This window comes from Lithobates pipiens, unplaced genomic scaffold, assembly GCF_037356315.1.
Source record: "Lithobates pipiens isolate NorthernLeopardFrog02 unplaced genomic scaffold, aLitPip1_a1.2 Scaffold_19, whole genome shotgun sequence".
NCBI classification, from domain to species: domain Eukaryota; kingdom Metazoa; phylum Chordata; class Amphibia; order Anura; family Ranidae; genus Lithobates; species Lithobates pipiens.
Genome location: NW_027507764.1, coordinates 371,929,501 through 371,952,866, shown reverse-complemented (window position 1 = coordinate 371,952,866; position 23,366 = coordinate 371,929,501). Strand labels below are relative to the sequence as shown.

The following is a 23,366-nucleotide window of genomic DNA, read 5'->3' as shown; positions in this document are numbered from 1 at the left end:
ACCTGTCCTTGCAACCAACAATATGTTGGCCGCACTATTCGTAATTTTTCCATTAGAGTCAACGAACATCTTAGTAAAATCAAAAAAGGGTGCGATAAACACCCTGTTCCGAGACATTATCTTGAAAAACACAACAGAGATCCTACGGGCACCCGTTTTCAAATCATTGACAAATTTGTCCCAAACTGGAGGGGAGACTCATGCCTGAGGGGGGTTTCGCGTCTCGAGACATTTTGGATCTATGAATTGAGGTGTTACTCCCCCTTTGGCATGAACACAGATTGGGACATTAACAGCTTTATTAATCAGGCCTAATCCATCTTATTATGGATCACTAGTGCCATATATTATCATTTTTATTATTGATTTGTTTTATACTCCTAACTACTCCTTTAGTCCTCCTTTTCCTCGGTATTATACACCAATATACCTATTATCCATTCATCGGGCACTTTACTTTTCACTTTCACTTCCTAAATCCGCGCTCTCCGTGACACAATTCTCAATTCACTGTACACACCTTGCGTCCCCATCATATATTTTTTCTTACAAAATTTTTTTCTTTCACATATCTCCCTTTCAGATCTCTGCTTGAATCTGGTTATATGCGTTTATTACGCATTTTTCTAGATCATGTGGGATCTGGGATCGAGTTCCTTTCACATTCTCACTTTTATGTCCAACTTCACTTTTGGCATTAGTTGAGAATATGCCATTTTCATTATATTTCAAGGTCCTTCCTTTTGGGTTTCTGGTACCTCAAAATTTAAATTTATATCTTTCAGGTCAATATGTGCGCAATTTGGGCGCTTTACATCTGACCCATGCGATTATTCCCAATTTTCCACTTCACATAACCTTTGGCTATTAGTGGCAAAATTTTCACAGTAAGAAGTATAATCTGACTGTTTAGTGATATTTTTCTTTTCTTTATATTTGTGTACTTGCGTTCCTTTATTTGCGGTATTCTTTTGCCTTTAAAAGCGGTGACACTTCCGTGGTTACCACGGTTACGTCGGGCTCTATTATTGGATGTGACGTGATATCGTCACATCTCCCATAGTCCCCGGGATCATCTCGTTGCTCCCACCCTTGATCCATCACTGCGCATGACATGACGTAATTACGTCATTAGTCAGGGCGCATGTGTACATTGATAGACCCTTGGATTGGCCCTTGTGCTGCTGGCCACGCCCAGTGGCGTGTGACGCTTTCCATGTGGGAAGTTGGCGCCAGATTGAAAGGCTCTTCCTTCCTCCACATTTCACACGCCCCCTTCTGTTTATTTAGTCTCTGCACGAATACGCAATATGTGACGTTCGTATGCACACGCCCCACTTCGCCGGCATGCACCTATAGGCGTTCATTAAAGTTTGCTGTGTTCTGCAGCATGGAACGCATAATAATGAGTAATTTGGCGCCAGGCTTTGAAAGATACCTCCTCCTCACACTTTTGCCCAATGATATGCAAATATACACGCCCCTACTTCACAGACTTGAGCTTTTCTCAACCACTCCCACATCTAACCACATGATACACGCACTTAGTGATTGGTTCAGTCCTTTCTGTGTCATCTCATGTTATGACAGTTTAGATTATCTGATCTAAACTTTACTAAACTGATCATCACGTATCAAGTTTCACCATGATTACTTATACACATCTCCAGGTCACACATTGCTGGCATAACAAGTAAGAGACATTTAATGATAGAGCTCTATTAGATATCACCGCTGAGAATTTCATAGCTCTGTTTTTGTTATAATATATACAAATCAGCTTGCTCTTGGGTTGGTATAGTGCAGCTTATGTACAATTGACAGTGCAGATCTGATCGTTTGTACCATGACTGGATGTGTTTTTTGTATGCGCTCTGTATGAGCACTAGGGCTGTTTGCAATTCATAAGTCTGATGAGACTGTGAACTATGCAAATACAAACTGACAGTCTCTGGTAAATGTTTAATGTATTTCATGTATACTAACAATGCAGGTGTTACCTTTATGTATTATTGCTTGATGTGTCCCTTGCATATGCTTCATAAGTGATTAGTATTATGTTGCATCCATATATCTGATTAGGCTATGAATAATGTAATCTATTTAGTGTTATCCATGCGCGAGCATGGTTGCTTATTTTTATATTTTTTATTTATTTTTTAGATTTTATTGTCATCAATACCCAGCTAACATTCTGCATGTGTGGTATTTTGAGATGTTATTTGCATTTGCTTATAGTGTCTGAATTGGTATACTTTGGTTTGACTGAATTGTATACTGTCGCTTTAAGAGGTTGTCTGAGATTGGATGTCCCGCCTCTTGATAGGCGGAACCTCTCTCTCATTCTCTATATATTTGTCAGCAATGTGGTGGGTTCCAACATGCCCCAGTTGAAGACACATATGTCGAAACGCGTCGGGCGAGCTGTTGGTACCCCACATTGCTTTTAAGTTCATTTTGTTTTTTTATGTGATCACTAAGTCATTTGTTACCTCTTGACTTCAATAAACCAACGTTTTTATATCGTTTGACCCGCACCATGTGGAGCCTTTTTTTCTTTTCCCTTCTTTCTATGGTTTTGGTTTAAAACCTCACAAACACCCCCCTCCCCATTCGGGGGAGGCTGGAGTATTGGTCCAACGGGCTGCGTTTGAGCTTGACCATTTCGACCTTTGATGTTCCATCTGAAAGGACCCATCTTTGAGCCTACAACCGCCTGGAGCTCCATCACCAGCTCAACTGACCTCTCTCTTCACACTCTTTGGTCCTTGACTGTGACCCCAAGCCTTCTAGACTCAGCCGTCATATGATTGCGTGAGTCCAACTGTTCCGGTAAGAAGTATTTATCTACTATTGTTACAATCAAGTCTACCTGCATGAACATATTCGTCTAGCACACCATTCTCCTTCCATGTGACGGTTTGGCCACTCCTATGCCATCAACATAGTGGAATGAGTGCCTTATGTTGGACTTTTACTTTCAGGCATCTAGTTCTGTGCGATTTTTTGTCCTGTTATTTTTTTAATTTGTGTTGATTACACTTATTATTATTGAAGCGCTACACTGTTTTTATTATTCCATCTGTTGAACTTTGTTTGTTTTTAGTGTTGGCGGCTGTTTTGGCTGTTGTGGCCATTTTTTACAAACCATAGCGCAGTGTTTTCCCCTTTTCTATTTAGAGAAAGTGGACCTGGTTGTGGGAAGGTGCCTGATGACCTTCAGGTAGCCTGATCTAGGTAAATATGTGTGTGTGCCCATAACATAACAGAGAAATCAGGAAAGTAAGAAAGACAGAGAAAGTAAGAGAGAGGAGGAAGAGAGGAGAAGAAGAGGCCTCCTCCACCTGGCACGTATCCACGGCCCTACTTTTAAGTACTTGCTCACAGCCAGTGATCAGCTTTCCAAGGGAGGATAAAGTGTATTTAAAGTTGTGGTCCTAACAGTTCTGGGGTCTCTATCTTAGGGGTTTGCACTGTGTTGCCCATTATCTCCCCTAAGGGAGGGCTCTGCAAGTTCCAGGAGGGCAGTATCTAGGCTGGAGGGGAATAAACCCCATGTCGGAGGTATGTTTCAGCCAGGGGGGCCAGGTAACATTAAAGCTTTCTAGTGCCGTTACAAGTTGCTACCCATTCTTACACCTCCTTAATCTCCTTCACCTTCCTGGTCCACTCCTCTTGACTAGGTACATGGGTCTGCTTCCAATAAAAGGAATTAGCCACATTCAGGAAGTGTGGCAACGCGCTCTTCCTATACTGGCCAACAAGCTTAGGTGGGATATGGAGGAGGAAGTGCAGTGGTGAAAGAGGAGAATTAATACTCAGTATGTCTTGTATCTGAGTTTTAATTTCCTCCCAGAAAGGTTTGATTCTCGGGCATTCCCACCATATATGAAGTATTGTACCACAGAGGCCGCAGCCCCTCCAGCAACGATCCGATATGGAGGGGTAAATGCGGGAGAGCGCAGCCAGCACCCTATATCACCTTGTTGGTATCTTATAATTGGTTCTTGAGTTCTGGACTCAATAGAGCTAGGATGAGTTAGATGGTACAGGGGAGACAGTTGCACCTCAGAGAGCACCCTCCCCAGATACCATTCCCACTCCCTGATATAGGCTGGCTTAGTCTCTGATGTGGATGAGCCCAGTAGCTGGTATAGCTTTGAGATCATGTGAGGGGTGGGTTCCTCCTTGGCAAAGAGAAGCTCAAACGGGGCTAAGTTGAGAGGTGGCTCTAATGGGTTGGCCCTGCGTAGTAAAAAAAATAACTAAGTTGCTTATGGCGCCAGAAGTCCATTGGGAAGCTACCACGGCGAGCCCTAAGGGTCTCTAGAGTGGGAAGTCTGCCGTTCTCCAGAAGTTTGCCACAGGGGGCATTAGAATCATCTGCCAACTTCTTAAAGAATGCTATTTGCTCTCCTGGGGGAAACCAACAGAAGCCCCCAAGTAGGGCCAACGGGGACACGGGGGGCCAGAATGTATATACCATTAAGGCTATCCCAGACCTTAAGGGCCTGGGTAGTTAGGGGAGATGTGGTGTCTGACAGCCCCCTGTGTTCCCTAGCCAGCCACGGAGCATAGGTAGGTCCCTGCCGGCCATGCACTTTTCGAGGGGTACCCAAAGCCTGGTGCGAGTATGGAAACGCCAGTTCAGAATCCGCTATAGAACAATGGCCCTGTACATACCTTTGGATATCTGGTATGCCAAAGCCGACAGCCCTCTTGGAGTGTTTCAGCACTCTCATAACTCTTTGCACTCCACACAAATTCTGAGAGCATGCTGGTGATCGAGGAGAAGAAGGTGCTGGGCAGAGGTATTCATTTTAATGATATTCACCCATCCAAGTCAGGTGAAGGGGGTTTTAGTCCAGTGTTTTAGGTCATTTTTGACCATCGCTAGTAAGGCTGGGTAGTTGCTATGGTAGAGGGTCTCAAAGCAATCAGTTACTTGAATATCCAGGTATTTTATAGAGGATTTAGCCCAAGTGAATGGGAACGCTGACCGTAAGTTGTCCATGAGTGAAGGGGGGAGCACTATTGGTAGAATTTCAGATTTTGGGTAATTGATTTTGAAATTGGAGAGAGCTCCAAACTGATCTTTCATTAGGTTTGGCAAAGAGATCAAGGGCTCCATTAGATGGAACAGAACATCATGCACATAGGCCGACAATTTGTGTTCCATGTTTCCTACCATCAGCCCTTTGATGTCCTGGTTAGCCCGTATTTTGCACAGCAGCGTTTCCAAAGTGAGGGCAAACAGGGGGGGCAAGAGGGGGCAACCCTGTCTTGTGCCATTCGTAATCGGGTATCTAGAGGAGAGGAGGCCATTCACCTTGACCTGGGCACTTGGGGTGGAGTAGTAGAATGCCATGATTCATGTCAGCATATAGGGGCCTAGTCGCACGGTCTCCAAGACCGATCTCAAGAAGGACTAATCTACCCGATTGAAGGCCTTCTCTGCGTCTGTTGAGAGGACAAGGTATGAGCCCTGTTTTGAACTGGTGCATGCCCAATGAATGAGGTGGATAGCTCTGAGCGAATTGTCACATGCCTCTCGGCCTGCGACAAAGCCTGTTTAATCGGGGTGCACAATGTGGGGAATGAGGTGCTTCAGACGGTTGTCTAATATCTTTGCTAGGATTTTAACGTACACATTCAATAATGATATTGGACGATAATTCTGAGCTAAAGTGGGATCCTTTCCTTCTTTGGGGAGCACTATAATGTGGGCTAATAAGGCGTCCGGGGGGGATTGGGTTTTGAGTTAAAGTAGCTACACATAGGGACGGCCAATAGGGGGAGGAATGTGCTATAGTACGCCTTTGTGTATCCATCAGGACCCGGGCTTTTCCAATTGGGCAATGATTTTATTGTCGCTTCAATGTCAGAGGACACGACAGGGGATTTCAACTTTTTGTTCCTTTGACAGGGAGGGGAGCCCGGAGGCTAGCAAGTACTCCTGGATGTCAGAGACGTTTAGAGGCCATGATCTCGGGTGACACATCTGTATCTGATGAATAGAGTTCGGCATAATAGTCACGGAACAGGGAGGCAATTTTGGAGGAATGGGAGACTGCCCCACCAGAAGTGGATTGGAGTTTGTGGAAGTGAGTGTGAGCCCAACGTTTCTGAACTGCTCTAGCAGGCATCCTACTGCACTTATTACCATGTTCATAGTATTTATGAGAGAGGTAACGGAGCTGCCTGCAGACTTTGCGATCCAGTAGGCAGGAAAATAGCTCTCTCAACTCCAGCAACCTCTTTAGATCCTCCGGGTCCCCACAACGCTTATACACCTGGCCCCCTGCAAGATCCGCTCTCCCCTTATGACAGCCTTTTGTATCTCCAAGATCATCCCTTTTGCTCACATCATTGGTAGTATTTTATTTAAAATAATGTGATAGGGTATCAGAGACCCCCGCCACCACTACAGTGTCATCCAGGAGATTCTCGTTTAGTCGCCATGACCATGAATGCTGGGTGCCCTGTGGCAGGTTAAAAGTGGCTGTCACTGGCACGTGGTATGAGATTTCTATGGATGCTGCCTGCAGTAGCTCGAGGGTGAGTTGGTCTACAAAGAGGAGGTCTATATGGGTGTATACATCGTGAACTTTAGAATAGTAGCTGTAGTCCCTAGCTGAGGGGAATAATACTCGCCAGCTGTCAAACAGAAGGTGGGATTGGAGGGTTTTTCTAAATAGTTTAAGGAACGCATACAAGTGGGTCGAGCGGTTATGGGATGTGTCAAATAGGGGGTCCAGGCTAATGTTGAAGTCTCCACCTAAAATCAAATTGCCCTCTCTGAATTTATTCAGTCAATCCAACGTGGTGTCTAGAAAGGCCAGTTGGTTGGAGTTAGGGGCATATACATTTGTGAGGGTGTATAGTGTCCCGACTAATGTTACTTTCAGTAGAGCGAACCTGCCCAAGGGGTCTGAAAAATGTGTTATAGGTTAAAAAGGGCATGACCTGTGTATGGCTATGGCCATGCCCTTCACCTTAGGAACCGTAGAAGTGCTTAGGAACCACTGGTTAAATACAGGGCCAGATTAAGAACATCATGGGCCTGGTGCTGAGGATTTTGGTAGGGCCTTTTATAAACAATAAGTAAATAAAAATGCAAACATTTTTTTGTTATAACAAATTAAATTAAAGAGAGAGAGGGAGGATGAGAGAGAGAGAAAGGGGATGAAAGAGGTGTGAGGGGTAAGGGATCGAGGATGAGAGAGAAAGGGGGGGGGTGAGAGAAAGAGGATGCACATGAGCATGTGTGGGAATGACATCAATGCAGCCTGGCCAAGGCAAGTGACCGAAGGCACAGAACCCAGAAGGAAGACCGGGTGAAGATGTTAGTGCCCAGGCCCCACCGGATTGATCACAGCACAGCACTGGAGGGCTCAGTCTGACAATTTAAGTGTACCCTAATGTGCTAATATGCTGGGCATACTTGTACATTATGGCATAACCTACCCCAGGGCCTCTAAAAAGTAGTAATGTTCGAAAGGTTTACTACTGCTTTAATATCACGAGCCTCTCATGGGGCCCCCTACTGACCCTGTGGCCCTTGGGCAGTGCCTAAGTGCATAGTTGTCAACAAAATTTCAAAAATATTTTCAGGAACGCTTTTTTACAATTGCTATATTTAGAGTAGCTGACATCCCCTATGTTCCTCTATACATCACAATAGTAATTACAAAATTAAATAAATACTAATAATGGGGCAGAACAAATATGAGGACTGTGAGATTTCCTTTAGTTGAACTGACAAAAGTGTGCCCATTCTAGAGCTGGTAACATTGAGGATATTCAGTATAATTTTAAAGAACAGTTTTTTTGGGTAAGAGGCATAGGGGAGGAGTATGGATGGTATAAAACTGGGAAGTATGTGCAGGTGAGGGAGAGGAATGTGGAGGGTCTAACAGTGGGCACTATGTACATGAGGAGTGCAGAGGGTATGGCAGAAGGCACTATGTACAGGAGAGGAGTGTGAAGGGTATGACAGTGGGCAGTATGCACAGCAGAGGAGTGTAGAGGGTATGACATTGGGCACTATGTATAAGAGAACAGTGTGGAGGGTATAACAGTGAGCAATATGTACAGGAGTGTGGAGGGTATGACAGTGGGCACTATGTACAGGAGAGAAGTGTGGAGAGTAGGACAGTAAGCAGTAATTACAGGAGAGGGGTGTGGATGGAGGGTATGACGCTGGGCACTATGTATAGGAGAGGAGTATGGAGGGAATGACAGTGAGTAGTATGTACAGGAGAGGAGTTTGGAGGGTGTGACAGTGGGCACTATGTATAGGAGAGAAGTGTGGAGGGTATGACAGTGGGCACTATGTATAGGAGAGGAGTATGGAGGGTATGACAGTGAGTAGTATGTACAGGAGAGGAGTGTGGAGGGTATGACAGTGGGCACTATGTATAGGAGAGAAGTGTGGAGAGTATGACAGTGGGCACTATGTATGGGAGAGGAGGATGAAGTAATCTGGGAAGGAAAAATGTAAAGGTTTGTGAAAGGATGTTTAGGGACTGCGTAGTGGTTAATCGGGCCATACATGGATTGAAATTACACCAATTAAGCAGAGACCAGCCACAGTCGATCTATGTATGGGCTAGCTGGTTTTACACAAGTCAACCTATTAACCGACTTGAGTACAACCAGCCTGTCAGGTTTTCCCCAAAACAATCAGTGCTGCCAGCTATAGTTAGCAACACTAATCATTGTATTCACTGGCAGAACACAATAACACTGCGGGAGTGATCGCCCCATTCACAGGTCAGCAGGTGAGAGGGTGTGTGGGGACAGGCTGGGGAGAGATACTAGTCAGTCCCTGGGTAGGCACTGGTTAGTATCAAAGCCAGATACGCACAGGTTACATACGCCTCCATCGTTAGAGCGAGAGCAATAATTCTAGCACTAGACCTCCTCTGTAACTCTAAATGTGTAACCTGTAAAAAAATGTAAAGCATCGCTTAGTACACAACAAAAAAATAGTGCTAACTTTAGTGGGTTTTTTTAATGAATGAAACTGTTTTTTTCCAAAAAAAAGTTTGAAAAATTGCTGCGCAAATGTCATGTAACATAAAAAGTTGCAAAGACCACCATTTTATTCCATAGAGTGTCTGCTAAAACAATATATAATGCTTGAGGGTTCTGAGTAATTTTCTAGCATAAAAAAATGATGATTTTTACATGTAGGAGAGAAGTCTCAGAATGGGCCTGGGTGGCAAGGGGTTAATTATCATAAGTAATATACAAATAATTATTATGAGCACTGTGAGTTCATCCTCTCAGTCTGCTGCAGAGTGTTCCAGATTGTGTTTAAACTGGCCGCTCTGTATGTAGCTTCTGACAGGCTGCGCAAGCAGCCCTGTATCTCGGGAACCATATTTTAACCAGTGCTGGAGTGGGTCTTTAGCTACCTACCCCCCAAATGTGGGGTCTCTGTGACTCCTGATCGCCGAGCTACAATCCTCAAAGTCAATCTTTTTATTTTTATTTTTTTTATTTTTTGGGCAAATGGGCCTATCTTGAGAAAGGGGCCTGGAGCTGCAGCTCCAATAGCCCCTATGTTAATCCGGCCCTGGTTAAATACATGGGTGGGTAGTTTAGATATGGATTAGGAGGTAAAATGTGTTTCCTGCAAAAATATTATCTGAGCCCCCAGCCTTTTCAATTCCAACCACATCTTGCTCCATTTGTGTGGAGAGCAAAAAAACCCTGACATTTTAGCAGGAGAGAACGGAGAAAAAAGACAACATATTAACATAAAAAGCAACACAATTGAACAGGTTAGGAAACACAACCCACCATAGTGGGTATAATCTAGCCAACCCGTTGTGTAATTAGTCGGTGAGCCTGGCTCAGGACATCCCCCTGCTGCGGGAGGGCCCTGGGCCACGACCCACTATTACATATAGTGTTTACACCCAATGTGGGTAGGCCTACTGGGGGAACAGAGACCAGCATGAGGAAGGTGATGACTCCGCCCCCCTCCCACCGCCTCTATAGGGTGTCAATATGTTAACAAGGGATAACTAATATTCATGTCAAGAGTAAGGGGAAAATAGAAGCAGCACAGTCCCGGTAACAAAGCTTGAGTATAAGGCCAGGACCTCCCTCCTGGCCATCAAGGGTAAAAGTAGTTAGGTTTGATTAGGCCCAGTAAGAGAGGGCATTGGAGTCATCCTGAACTGGAAGGTAAAGTTCCATCAGTCCCTGGTAGAGGCAGGGCCGGAGGAGACACTGGTAGTGCGGCGTCTGTTGCCCCTATGGCGACCTTTGCCTCTCGCTGTTTGCCATGGCTGGGGAACACAAAAAACTGCTAAATCTGGGTCTCCTCTCCAGCCTGAAAAATCCACATCTCTGCGTTGCAGAGAGGAAGTGTGGTAGATCATTCTTACTGCATAGTGTAACTTGTCGTCCCTCTTTCACCAAATGCAGGCTAAAGGGGAAACCCCAGCGGTAGGTAAGGCCTGCGTCTTGGATGGCTGTGAGCAAGAGACACAGGGCCCTGCATTGCATAAGGTTGTGCCTGAAGAGGTCTTGGTAGAAAAACAATTTTGCCCCATCAAAGTCAAAGTAAGGTTTGTTCCTCATTTTCTGCATTATGCAGTCTTTCAGAGTGTACTTGTGAAGCTTACAAATGATGTCACGTGGGGATTCAGGGTCCTGTGAAGGTGGCTTCGGAGCTCTATGTGCCAGATCAATTTCTACCAGGGTGGTGTCTGGAAGTCCCAGTATTTCCCTAAATACTCCTACCAGGGATGGGATGATATCTATCGGTGCAGTGGCCTCAGGCATGCCCCGCATGCGTATATTAGCTTGTCTACTGCGATTTTCAAAATCATCCATTTAGGATATCAGGGCCTTCATTCTCTGGCTCTGTGCAGTGCATTTCTCCTGCAGCATGGCTATATGGGGGAGAAAATCCTCAAAACGCTGTTCTAGGGTCTCCAGCCTGCCCCCCAGGTGTGTGGTATCTTTTTTTAACTGGGCAATGTCCTTTGTAAAGGCCTTCTCTATTCTGGCAATAAAGCGCTCCAGATCCTCTTGAGTGGGGAGGGAACAAATATGACGCTTGAGGTCGCCATCCCTCATCAGATCTGCGAGATCAGGGCCTTATTCCTGTGAGGATAGTGCGCCTGGGGATGCAGAGGGAGCAAAGTCACTTACCGATCACGATGGGATCGGGGATGCTGCAGACTGGTGCTGGAACCTTGTGATGCCAGTAGTGGTTCTTCTCCGGCACCATCTTGGGGCCTGCCTTCCCTGACTGACGGGTCTCCAGGAAGAACAAATCCAACGGTCTGTCCTCAGCGGCTGGGAGAGTGCCTGCAATCGTTGGGACATGTTTGGAGCCTGTCGGGTATGCCCCCGTTGTAGCTGAAAGTGGCTGCAGTGAGAGCGGAGCTGAGGGAGAACATGTCCTCACACTCCCATCGCTTGGCCACGCCCCCCTCAATATAATTTTTATAACAAGTATGTTGATGTTATGTAAATTAACTTCATCTTTAAAACTTATGCTGTTGTAAAGTCTTGTGATGTACTGGGAAAATCCTACTTGCTCCCTAATCCTCCTTGTTTTTGAATCTACTGCTTAACCACTTAAGCCCCGGAAGATTTGTCCCCTTAATGACCAGGCCATTTTTTGCGATAGGACACTGCGTCGCTTTAACTGACAATTGCACGGTCATGCGACACTGTACCCAAACAAAATTTATGTCCTTTTTTCCCAACAAATAGGGCTTTCTTTTGGTCATATTTGATCACCTCTGCGTTTTTGTTTTTTTTTGCACTATAAACAAAAATAATTTTGAAAAAAAACTATATTTTTTACTTTTTGCTATAATAAATACCCCCAAAAAAAACGTCTTCCTCAGTTTACGTCGATATGTATTCTTCGACATATTTTTGGTAAAAAAAAAATTGCAATTATATATTTATTGCTTTGCACAAAAGTTATAGCATCTACAAAATAGGGGATATATTTATGGCATTTTTATTATTATTTTTGTTTTACTAGTAATTGCGGTGATCTGCAAATTTTATCGGAACTGCGACATTGCAGCGAATAGATTTGCCATTTTTTTGGGACCATTGACATTTATACAGCGATGAGAGATAAAAATAGCCACTGAAAACTGCTTCCCTGCCAATGAAATGTATACAGTAAACACTAGGGGGCGATCAAGGGGTTAAATGTGTTACCTAGGTAGTGTTTCTAACTGTGGGGGGATGGGACTGCCTGGGGGAGGAGACCGATTGTTGTTCCTAAGCATTAGGAAAAACTGACCAGTCTCCTCACCCCCTGACATAACGGAGATCTGTCTATTTACATTGACAGACTTCCGTTCTGTCTCTCTCAGAAGTGATCGCGGGTGCCCAACTTTGCGTGCACACCCTTTAGTGCTCTGAAAGCAGCTGTCATACAGCTACGATGGCTCGCCCAGGGGAGTCAACCTGCTGCAGTATAACTGCAGCGGCTGGTCGGGAACCAATTAAACAATGAGATTGAACTATTTATACCAACCTCAATAACTTTATGAACAAGTTAAACAAAATTGGTCCCAGGACAAAGCCTTGGGGTACCCCATTTACATCTTTAGACCATTCAGAAAATACGTGATTTAACACCACTGTATGGACACACTCCTGTAAACTGTTTTCTTTTTAGGTACTGTGAGGGGGTTTGCTCGGTAGCGGGTGTGTGTGACCCCCTGGATGGGTTCACAACACAAAGTCAGGCACAGCAGACAGCGGTGTAGGTGCAAAAAAACAAAAGGTCCGGTTTATTTAGGCTACATGCAGTGATGCATATAACAGCCAAACAAAATAAAACAAGAAAATAAATCCTGGTCAGCTTGACCTCTAACTACACACGTAGACTCCCTGTCTAACAACTGGGTGCAGCCTTGTGCTGCCCCAGTCCCTGTCTGTATTGTAGGGGTTTGCCACACAGGCGTTAACTCACCGCACAGAACAGATCTCAGACTCCCCAGTCTATACACACAAAACTGGTTCCAGGATGGAGCATCTCCCTATGCATGCTGGGGTTTTTTGTAGAGGTCTTAATGAGCCCACTTACTTCAGCTGGGCTCATTAACTCTTCCCCTCTAATTGTAAAAGTCTGCATAAAGCCTGAATCTAGGACACACATATTTCCCATCCTGAATACAACCAGGTGATTTTACCTGCGTGCTGCCACATACCCCCCCCCCTCTTGTTTCAACCTTGGGGTTGTAACACAAGCAGCCAGACACGCATGTATCCGAGACAAAGCATCCACATTCCCCATTTTAACACCAGGGCGATGCTTAACTGTAAAGTTAAATTCCTGTAGGGCCAGGAACCACCTATTTACCCTTCTATTGGTCTCCTTGTTTTGAGCCATCCACTTTAAAGGAGCGTGATCAGTCACCAGGTCAAAGTGCCTACCTAGCAGATAGTACCGAAGGGAATCTAGAGCCCACGTCACTGCTAAACATTCCTTCTCAATCGTGGAGTAATTTACCTCATGGGACTTCAACTTCCTGCTGAGGTAAATGACTGGGTGCTCTTCCCCGTTCCAGACCTGGGATAACACTGCTCCTAACCCAACGTCTGATGCATCAGTTTGTACAACAAAGTCCTTAGAGAAGTCTGGTGAGTACAACACTGGCTGGCTACATAAGGCTGTTTTTAAGGACTGAAATGCTTCCTCAGCCTCTGGGGACCATTTAACCATGACAGACTCTTTCCCTTTTGTCAGGTTGGTGAGGGGCACAGCCTGAGAAGCAAAATGGGGAATGAATCGTCGATAATAGCCAGCGATTCCCAGAAAGGCTCGTACCTGTTTCTTGCTGTTGGGACGTGGCCAACTCTGTATGGCCTCGACTTTATTGACTTGGGGTTTTATCACCCCCCTCCCAATAGTGTACCCAAGATATTTGGCCTCCTCCTGTCCAATGGTACACTTCTTTGGATTGGCCGTAAACCCAGCTTCCCGGATAGAGTCTAGGACCGCTTGTACTTTCGGCAAATGTGAGACCCAGTCTGTGCTATGGATAATCACATCATCCAGGTAAGCTGCAGCATATTTATGATGGGGCCTCAGAATCTTATCCATTTTCCGCTGGAATGTTGCCGGTGCATTCTGTAACCCAAACGGCATTCTCTTATATTGGAATGCCCCATCTGGGGTTACAAACGCAGTTTTCTCCTTGGCCGACTCGGCCAGGGGAATTTGCCAATACCCTTTGGTGAGATCAAGAGTTGTCATATATCGGGCTGTTCCCAGCCGGTCAACCAACTCATCTATACGTGGAATGGGGTAGGTGTCAAATTTTGTAACTTTATTTAATTGTCTAAAATCGTTACAAAACCGCCAGCTCCCATCAGGTTTGGGCACTAGTACAATAGGACTGGACCAGTCACTCTGGGACTCCTCTATCACACCCAATTCCAGCATCCTTTGAACCTCCCCACGTATTGCCTCCCGTCGGGCCTCTGGTATTCTATAAGGTTTTAGTTTCACCCTTTCTCCTGGCGGGGTGATAATGTCATGCTCTACGCCAGATGTTTGTCCCGGAAGCTCAGAGAAAATCTCTTTGTTACGAAGTACAAACTCTTTAACCTCCTGTTGTTGGGGTTTCGATAAGGTGTCTGCTATTCCAACCTCAGGAACTAAGCAATCAGGCTGTACTTGTGACAAAGTCTCTGCGACTAGGGATTCCCTATCCCTCCAGGCTTTCAGCAGATTGACGTGATAGATCTGCTCCGGCTTTCGCCTTCCTGGCTGTCTAACCCTGTAGTTCACCTCACTAATTTTTTCAATTACTTCATATGGACCTTGCCATTTGGCCAGAAATTTGCTTTCAACCGTAGGGACTAGCACCAAGACCCTATCCCCCGGGGAAAAAGTACGTGTCTTGGCCCCACGGTTGTACACTCTCTGCTGTGCTAACTGCGCTTGGGTTAAATGTTCCTTTACAATTGGCATTACCTGTGCAATTCTATCTTGCATCAGGGCGACATGCTCAATCACACTCCTGTGAGGAGAACTCTCATTTTCCCAAGTTTCCTTGGCGATATCCAGCAGCCCTCTTGGGTGTCTCCCATAGAGCAACTCGAAGGGTGAGAAACCCGTAGAGGATTGGGGTACCTCCCTAATGGCAAACATCAGATAGGGTATTAGACAATCCTAATTCTTTCCATCTCTATCCACCACCTTCTTTAACATTTGTTTTAGGGTTTTGTTGAATCTTTCAACCAACCCATCTGTTTGGGGGTGATACACAGATGTACGCAATTGCTTCACTTTGTACAACTTGCATAATTCTTTCATAACCCGGGACATAAAGGGTGTACCTTGGTCCGTAAGCAGTTCCTTACAAATACCCACGCGGCTAAAAACAAGGGATAGCTCTTTGGCTATGGTTTTGGCCGAGGTATTTCGGAGAGGAATTGCTTCCGGATAACGGGTGGCATAGTCCAATATAACCAAAATGTACTGATGCCCCCTAGCAGACTTCATTATCGGACCTACCAAATCCATTGCGATCCTCTCAAAGGGGACCTCAATGATAGGAAGAGGTACCAGTGGGTTACGGAAATGTGGCATAGGTGCCGACTTCTGACACACAGGGCAGGAGGAACAATAATTTTCTATTTCCTTCATGACCCCAGGCCAATAGAATCTCTGCAATACCCTCTCTCTGGTTTTCTCTGTCCCCAGATGACCTCCCAGAATGTGTCCATGAGCCAATTCTAACACCAACTTCCTGTAAGGTTTGGGCACTACAAGTTGCTCAATGGTTTCTTCTGCCCTTTGAGCCACTCGATATAGCAGGTCCCTTTCCATAGTGAAGTAAGGATAAGGGCAAGTCTTATCTGGGTTCACTAACTCGCCATCTATTTTCACCACATTTTCCCGTGCCTTTATTAGGGTGGGGTCTTTTAACTGTTCTGTGGCAAAATTTTCCCTGTGAACCTCAAGATCTGAAAACTCCACAGACGGCATGTTTTCATCTGAGGATGTTGGCTCCTCCCCAGTTTCTCGAGTTTCCCCCGCCAATACCGACAAGGGAAATTCAGGAGAGTCCTCACCACTCCCAGAGGAATTCTGGTCATCTTCCTGGTTTATAGGGGCACCAATGGGGGCCTCAGGACAATCCCAGAGTTCCCGGAATTTTGGAAAATCCCTTCCCACAATAGCATCATGTGGTAACTGAGACACTAACCCCACCTGATGAGAGAGGTTACCTTTGGGGGTCTCAAAAAACACTGAAGTTACAGGATACTCTCGGGTGTCCCCATGCACACAAATAACAGCCACCCTGTTCTTCCCAGAGACCTCTGTAGTAACTAATTCAGCTTTTATCAATGTTACCAGGCTACCTGAATCTAGCAACACATCAACATGTCTACCATTAATACACATTTTACATAAATGTTTCTCAGGTCCCCGAATGGCAGTGCATGCAACTGTCGCAAATAGCGACTGACGTCTCTCCCTTATAAAGTCACATTGCATAGGCTCATCCACAACTGGGCAATTGGCTGCAATATGTCCCTCTTGCCGGCAGCGGTAGCAAATAATTTTTTTCGCTGCCTCTTGCAGCATGGGCTTCCTGGGCTGCTCCCGCCAGACCTTAGGTAGAACTCCCACCCTCTCACTCTCTCCACCCTCACCCCCTGGAGTCATCTTACCCGCCACTGGGGATGATCTGGTCTTAGGGGGAAAAGTCCGTGAGTCCCTGGAAGAGGTGGTCAAGTTCTCTGTAGCCAAGTACCTCTCAACCAGATCCACAAGTTTATCTGCATTTTCTGGGTCTCCATGGCTTACCCATTTTTGGATGGCAGTAGGAAGAGCTCTCAGGAAACGATCCATAACCACACGTTCCACAATGTTTGGTGCGGTCAAAATCTCTGGCTGCAGCCACTTCCTGCTCAGGTGAATGAGATCATATATTTGAGACCTGGGAGGTTTTCCAACCTGAAAAGTCCAGTTATGCACACGCTGAGCCCGGACTGCCAGGGTGACACCCAGCCGTGCCAATATTTCTGCTTTTAGCACCACATAGTCTTTTGCTTGGTCAGGCTCTAGGTCATAATAAGCTTTCTGCGATTCCCCAGTTAACAGAGGGGCCACCAGTCCAGCCCATTGCTCCTTAGGCCACTTTTCCCTTTCAGCAGTCCTTTCAAATGTGGTCAAAAACACCTCCGGATCATCCTCTCCAGTAAATTTTGTCAGTAAACGGCTCACACCAAAGGTTGCTGTATTATTGTAACCACTTGCTTCATTGGTCTGCGGACGTTGCTGTATCAATGTCTCTATTTGCTTTTGAAAATTCTGCTCTTGCTTCTGCAACAGGTCTATGAAGCGGGCTTCAGATCGCTGCTGGGCTTGTTGCTGAGCTTCCAAACTCTGCTGCAAAGTTGCATTTGTCTGCTGCTGATTTGCATTTGCCTGCTGCTGGGCTTGTTGTTGAGCTGCAAGGCTCTTTTGTAAAGCTGCATTTGTTTGCTGCTGATTTGCATTTGCTTGCTGCTGGTTTGCATTTGCTAGAGCCAGCTGTCTCAGTATCTCCTCCATGCTGGCCTTAAAAAAAATTGAAAAAAAAACTTGCCAAAATTCTCCACCAACTGTGAGGGGGTTCGCTCGGTAGCGGGTGTGTGTGACCCCCTGGATGGGTTCACAACACAAAGTCAGGCACAGCAGACAGCGGTGTAGGTGCAAAAAAACAAAAGGTCCGGTTTATTTAGGCTACATGCAGTGATGCATATAACAGCCAAACAAAATAAAACAAGAAAATAAATTCTGGTCAGCTTGACCTCTAACTACACACGTAGACTCCCTGTCTAACAACTGGGTGCAGCCTTGTGCTGCCCCAGTCCCTTTCTGTATTGTAGGGGTTTGCCACACAGGCGTTAACTCACCGCACAGAACAGATCTCAGACTCCCCAGTCTATACACACAAAACTGGTTCCAGGATGGAGCATCTCCCTATGCATGCTGGGGTTTTTTGTAGAGGTCTTAATGAGCCCACTTACTTCAGCTGGGCTCATTAACTCTTCCCCTCTAATTGTAAAAGTCTGCATAAAGCCTGAATCTAGGACACACATATTTCCCATCCTGAATACAACCAGGTGATTTTACCTGCGTGCTGCCACAGTACACACTCGTTGTCAATGCCAACAGACCTCAATTTGTAAATTAAGAGTTTGGCAAAATCCAGATACACCACATCCACAAACCATCTAAATGAAAGCTTACACCCTCATAGAATGTTAACATGTTGGTTTGGCATGAGCGATTTGTCATAAATCCCTTCTGGTTACTGCTAATGATACTATTTTCATCAGCAAACTCTTGGTCTCTTACCACCCCCCTCCAATAGTTTACATATTATTGATGGTCTGTAGTTTCCAAATATATATCCCTTTTTTGAATATTGGTGCCACATTTGCTTCTCGCCAATTCCAGTCAGCAAACTGTCCAGAAAAATTAGGGATAACAGCCTTGTTATAACTTGGTTATAACCTGGCTAAATTCCTTGGATTAAGCCATCTGGTTCTGGTTATTTATTTACAATAATGTGGTTGTAAAGTCACGTAGTCCTAAATGGTTCCAAGCAACAATTTTTTTAATGAAAATTGATTCATATGCCCAAAAAAAAAACAATAGCCAGTGGGCATGTACATTCAGAGCCAGCACTGTCACTTCTGTGACATGTGCCTGCTGCTCTGTGGCCAGTGGGTTGGTGATTGATAAGACACAGGGAAAGCAGGGTCGGATTGGGTGGGGCTGGAAGAGGAAAAGTAGACAGGGCTGGCCAACAGGGGAGAATGGACACAGACAACTCTACTAGAAAGTGTCTGAACAGGCACATTCCGCAGCACAGGGCATACAGGAGGATTGCTGAATGTCTGCATTGGACGGTTGTTTCTAATCAAGCATTTAGCAATCCAAAAAGTGTTTAATATAAAAGTTTATGTTATTTAACAAGAAATATAAAGGGGATATTTGGATTTTTGGCTGGAATTCCACTTTAAGTTGTTCTTTTTCTAACACTGGCTTCTGTTAGCCACAAGGGTAAATTCCATGTAAGGTTACCAACAATACTGTCTTGTTTATTATACCCCTCTTTTACCTTTGTAAAAACTGAGGAGAAGAATGTGTTTAATACCTTGCCTTCTCCCTGTCACTTGTGACCAACTTCAGCTGATCATCATTTTTGGGGCCAATATGTTCTGACCTTGCCTTTTTTTCTATTAACCACTTGCTGCCCTTCCACTGTCAAATGACGGCTGGGCGGTGCAGCTTTCGTTCTGGGTGGATGTCATATGACGGCCTCCCAGGGTGACCCCTCTACGCAGCGTGGCAATCACGGCCACGCCATGTTGTTAGAACATGGCGCAACTCCGATCTGTGTAAAGAGCCATGGCTCTTTAACCATGTGATTGGCTGTGTCCAGCCGGTTATTGGACACCCTCTCGTGTCTCTTTTTCCGATGATTTATGGTAAACATAATTACTCTGCGATCACTGTTACAAAAGTTATCCCTTACTTTCACATCTGCATCAACTTTGCATCTGCATCACCAATGATCATATGAAATTGTTCTACAAGACCTTCAAGAAATAACATGCCTTAGATGAGCGAGTACTTTTGTCTGCCCAGTCAACATCAAGCTAATTGACTTCCCCCATGATATTGTGTTAAATATAAAGTGTAAGCGCTAAATATATGATGCCACAATAATTAAATCAAAAATAATGCAAACAGAGAAAATTCATAAATGTAGAAAAGTGAACATATATAAATATTGAAGAGGGTACGAGAAACCCTGTACGGTGTATTCATGTATCTATGAATAATTTATAAAATATAACCATAGATAATAATTAAGTAAGGTCCATATCCTAAGACAATAGTGTAAAATTAAAAGTGCCGGGACTTTTAATTTTACACTATTGTCTTAGGATATGGACCTTACTTAATTATTATCTATGGTTATATTTTATAAATTATTTATAGATACATGAATACACCGTACAGGGTTTCTCATACCCTCTTCAATATTTATATATGTTCACTTTTCTACATTTATGAATTTTCTCTGTTTGCATTATTTTTGATTTAATTATGGTGGCATCATATATTTAGCGCTTACACTTTATATTTACCACCTTTTTGGCTAAAAAAATCCTTGTTTTAGCGTGTTGGCAGCTTCTCCTATATATTTGGTATTGTGCAGTGTTACTGTGTGTATATATATCCCCCATAATATTAACATTGCCCAGCCCCACCACCATTTCTAACTGTGTGAGGCGATCGGTCTGTTCTCCATTCTTCAGGTTAGGTGGCCTCTAGCATATACTCACTATTAATTTACCATTCGTTTCTTCCCTTTGAATCAAGGTTTCCCCCACCTCCCTTGCCCCAATAGCAATGACTTCCTTTATATTTCTTTCCCCTCTTCTACCTACCCTGTCCCTTTGATACAGGGAGTACCCCTTTACAGTCACAAGCCAGTTGTGTGAGCTGTCAAACCAGATTTATGATATTCCCACAAAGTTTAAATCCTCCTCATGTATCAGCAGTTCCAGTTCTTCCAAACTTCTAGCATTTGTGAACATGTCTTTTTATTTTGTACAAGCACATATTATTTTCTCCTTGTTTGTTCTAAGGCTGCAATAGGATTCTGATCACTGATCAATGACACTGGAATGGAGACCCTTCTCTAAGATGGGGGACAAACAACATCACACAAACAGCAAAGCATGGGTGACTACATCCTTGAAGTATAGGCATTACAACTGTGTTGCAGGCCATGACCCAATCTTAATAGCAATTTCTAATGAATATTGTGTTACTAGAAAATTGTTAAAATTTATGTTTTGCATGTTTTAATATATATTTTCTAAGATAAAATGACCACACTAACTTAATGATTGTATTATAGTATTGTTAACAGCAGTGAATTGTGCAAAAGTGAAATGGGGAGCCTGGCTTCAAGTATTGTCCACATTTGGCAAAGTCTTAGCCTTGGTTATCATCATCATCACAGGAATTGTACGACTGTGCCAAGGTAAGTGTGATCATTTACACTGCATTACAAACTGAAAACTAGGACATTCAAAATATTTGTTGAATGCTAAAAAATGAATTAGTTATTGGCACCAAGAATGTTGGCAACCCAGCCCAATCCATGTGAATGCATGTGTGTATGATGGTCTCAGCCAGCACTGTTGCACTGACAACGTCCTCCAATGCGTTTCGCCCTGCCCACTGAGGGCTTAGTCATAGAGGTCTTTCTTTCTTTGTCGGCACCTCTGGATAAGTGATATCCCATGCCAGAACCCCTACTCCTGAGCCCCAGCTGGGACGCATACCTCACTTGCTTGCACTACAAGATCTTAAAGGTCGCAGTTATTGGCACCAATTATGTGCAAGCTCACTTTTTCCAAATTTTGGTCCTTAGAGATCACGATCGGTTACAATTTAACAGTAAGAGGTATCAGCGCATGCACACTATTACTAATTAGCAATAATACTAGTATATAAAGAGAAGTATGGGAATCCAGTTACTTCATACTTACCTAGGTGGATGCAGCATCGGACCAATGCTGCATCTGTCCACGCTGTCTCTTCACTGAGAACCGAGCCATTGAACATTGCCGATGGCTCGGTTCTCACAGCTCCCCGAGCAGAGAGCTGCTGCCTGTAAATCATCAGCTCACCTGCTCTGCTCCTCCACGCTCACTGGAGCACTGAACTGTGGAGGGGCGGGGAGCAGCCATCTCAGCTGAGATAGCTATCAGCCCAGGCACCTGGCAGATCCAGACTCCCAGAGTCAGGATGACACGGTGCCTGGACTGATATTGGTGATGTCAGCAGAGAGCAGACTACAGACCGCTCTCTGCTGAAAACGGGTCACAGGAGTGCAAAACTAATTGTACTCATGTGACCCTTAGGAGAAGCCCAGCCAAATGACCTCAGGCTGGACTTCTCCTTTATTGATATTTTGGAAGAATCACAGCTGTGATTATGGAAATTTGGTGAATATATCCCATTTAGCTGTTCATACAGAATGAAAACCTGTTGTTCAGTTGTACTTTGTCTAAACTACATGGGTAAACTTTAAATTTATTGGGTTGAGCAAATTTATTGACCACAGATGGGAGAACATATATTCAATTTTCTCCAGTCACTCCTGTTTTTCATAAAGTTAAGCCATTGATAAGATGCCTTCTCTTCTATAAAGACAAAGTACAGAAAACGAATCTCATAGTCACTGAGTAAATATGAGCATCATGTAATACAGCATTTATTGATAGTTTTTTATGATGTGGGTTTAGTGACAATTTAAGGATGCATTAAAAATTATGGGGCTGCATTAAAGTGGTTCTAATAAACACTAATGTTTTTTTCTTACTGTAATTCATTTTCTGCATTAAGATAAAAAACATTCTACTGTTTGTTTCCCCTCTTCCCTAACATTTGCCTGGGTCTTCTATTGATCCAGCAATGTGCCTGGCAGCAGGTCTTCTCTCCCCTCTTCCTGGTCTCACAGGCTTTGCTGAGAGCATCGGGAGCCATTGGCTCAGGGGCGTAACTAGAAATCACAGGGCCCCATAGCAAAATGTTGTATGCCCCCCCCCTCACCCAGGGGCAGATCCAGAGTCTAGTCTTGGGAGGGGCACTGATAGAAAATACTTTTTTGGGGGGCAATTTATTGGGGGAATTGCTGATGTTGGCGCTTCAATTATCACGGCACCATTTGTGTTATGGTGTCAGGATGATTGAAACACATTATTTCTATTATTATATTGTTATAGAAAATGAAATGGTTCAACTCACCATAATGTAGAATCAGTGGGAGCCCCGAGTGTGTCACCTGCCACCAGATGCAGATTGTCACTTGTCACAAGTTACGGATTGTCCACCTGCCACACATTGCAGATTGACCACTTGTCACGTCACCTGTCACCCATTGTGGATTGTCCACTTGTCACATCACCTGCCACTCATTGCAGATTGTCTACTTGCCACAAGTTGCAGATTGTCACTTGCCACACATTGCAAATTGTCCACTTGTCACATCACCTGCCACTCATTGCAGATTGTCTACTTGCCACAAGTTGCAGATTGTCACTTGCCACACGTTGCAAATTGTCCACTTGTCACATCACCTGCCACTCATTGTAGATTGTCTACTTGCCACAAGTTGCAGATTGTCACTTGCCACACGTTGCAAATTGTGCACTTGCCACGTCACCTGCCACACATTGCAAATTGTCCACTTGCCACATCACCTGCCACACATTGCGGATTGTCCACTTGCCACGTGACCTGTCACACATTACGGATTGTCCACATG

General features: G+C 44.5%; 1 protein-coding gene across 4 annotated transcripts in view; it reads left to right on the top strand.

Annotated features, from left to right (window-relative positions):
• Nucleotides 1–23,366, top strand: part of LOC143996964 (Y+L amino acid transporter 2-like) — a 129,342-nt gene that overhangs the window by 69,766 nt on the left and 36,210 nt on the right. For all 4 annotated transcript variants that reach the window (XM_077492295.1, XM_077492293.1, XM_077492292.1 and 1 more), the window contains exon 3: nt 20,949–21,074. In XM_077492295.1, coding sequence (XP_077348421.1) covers nt 20,949–21,074 — 126 coding nt within the window. The remainder of the gene's footprint in view (nt 1–20,948; nt 21,075–23,366) is intronic.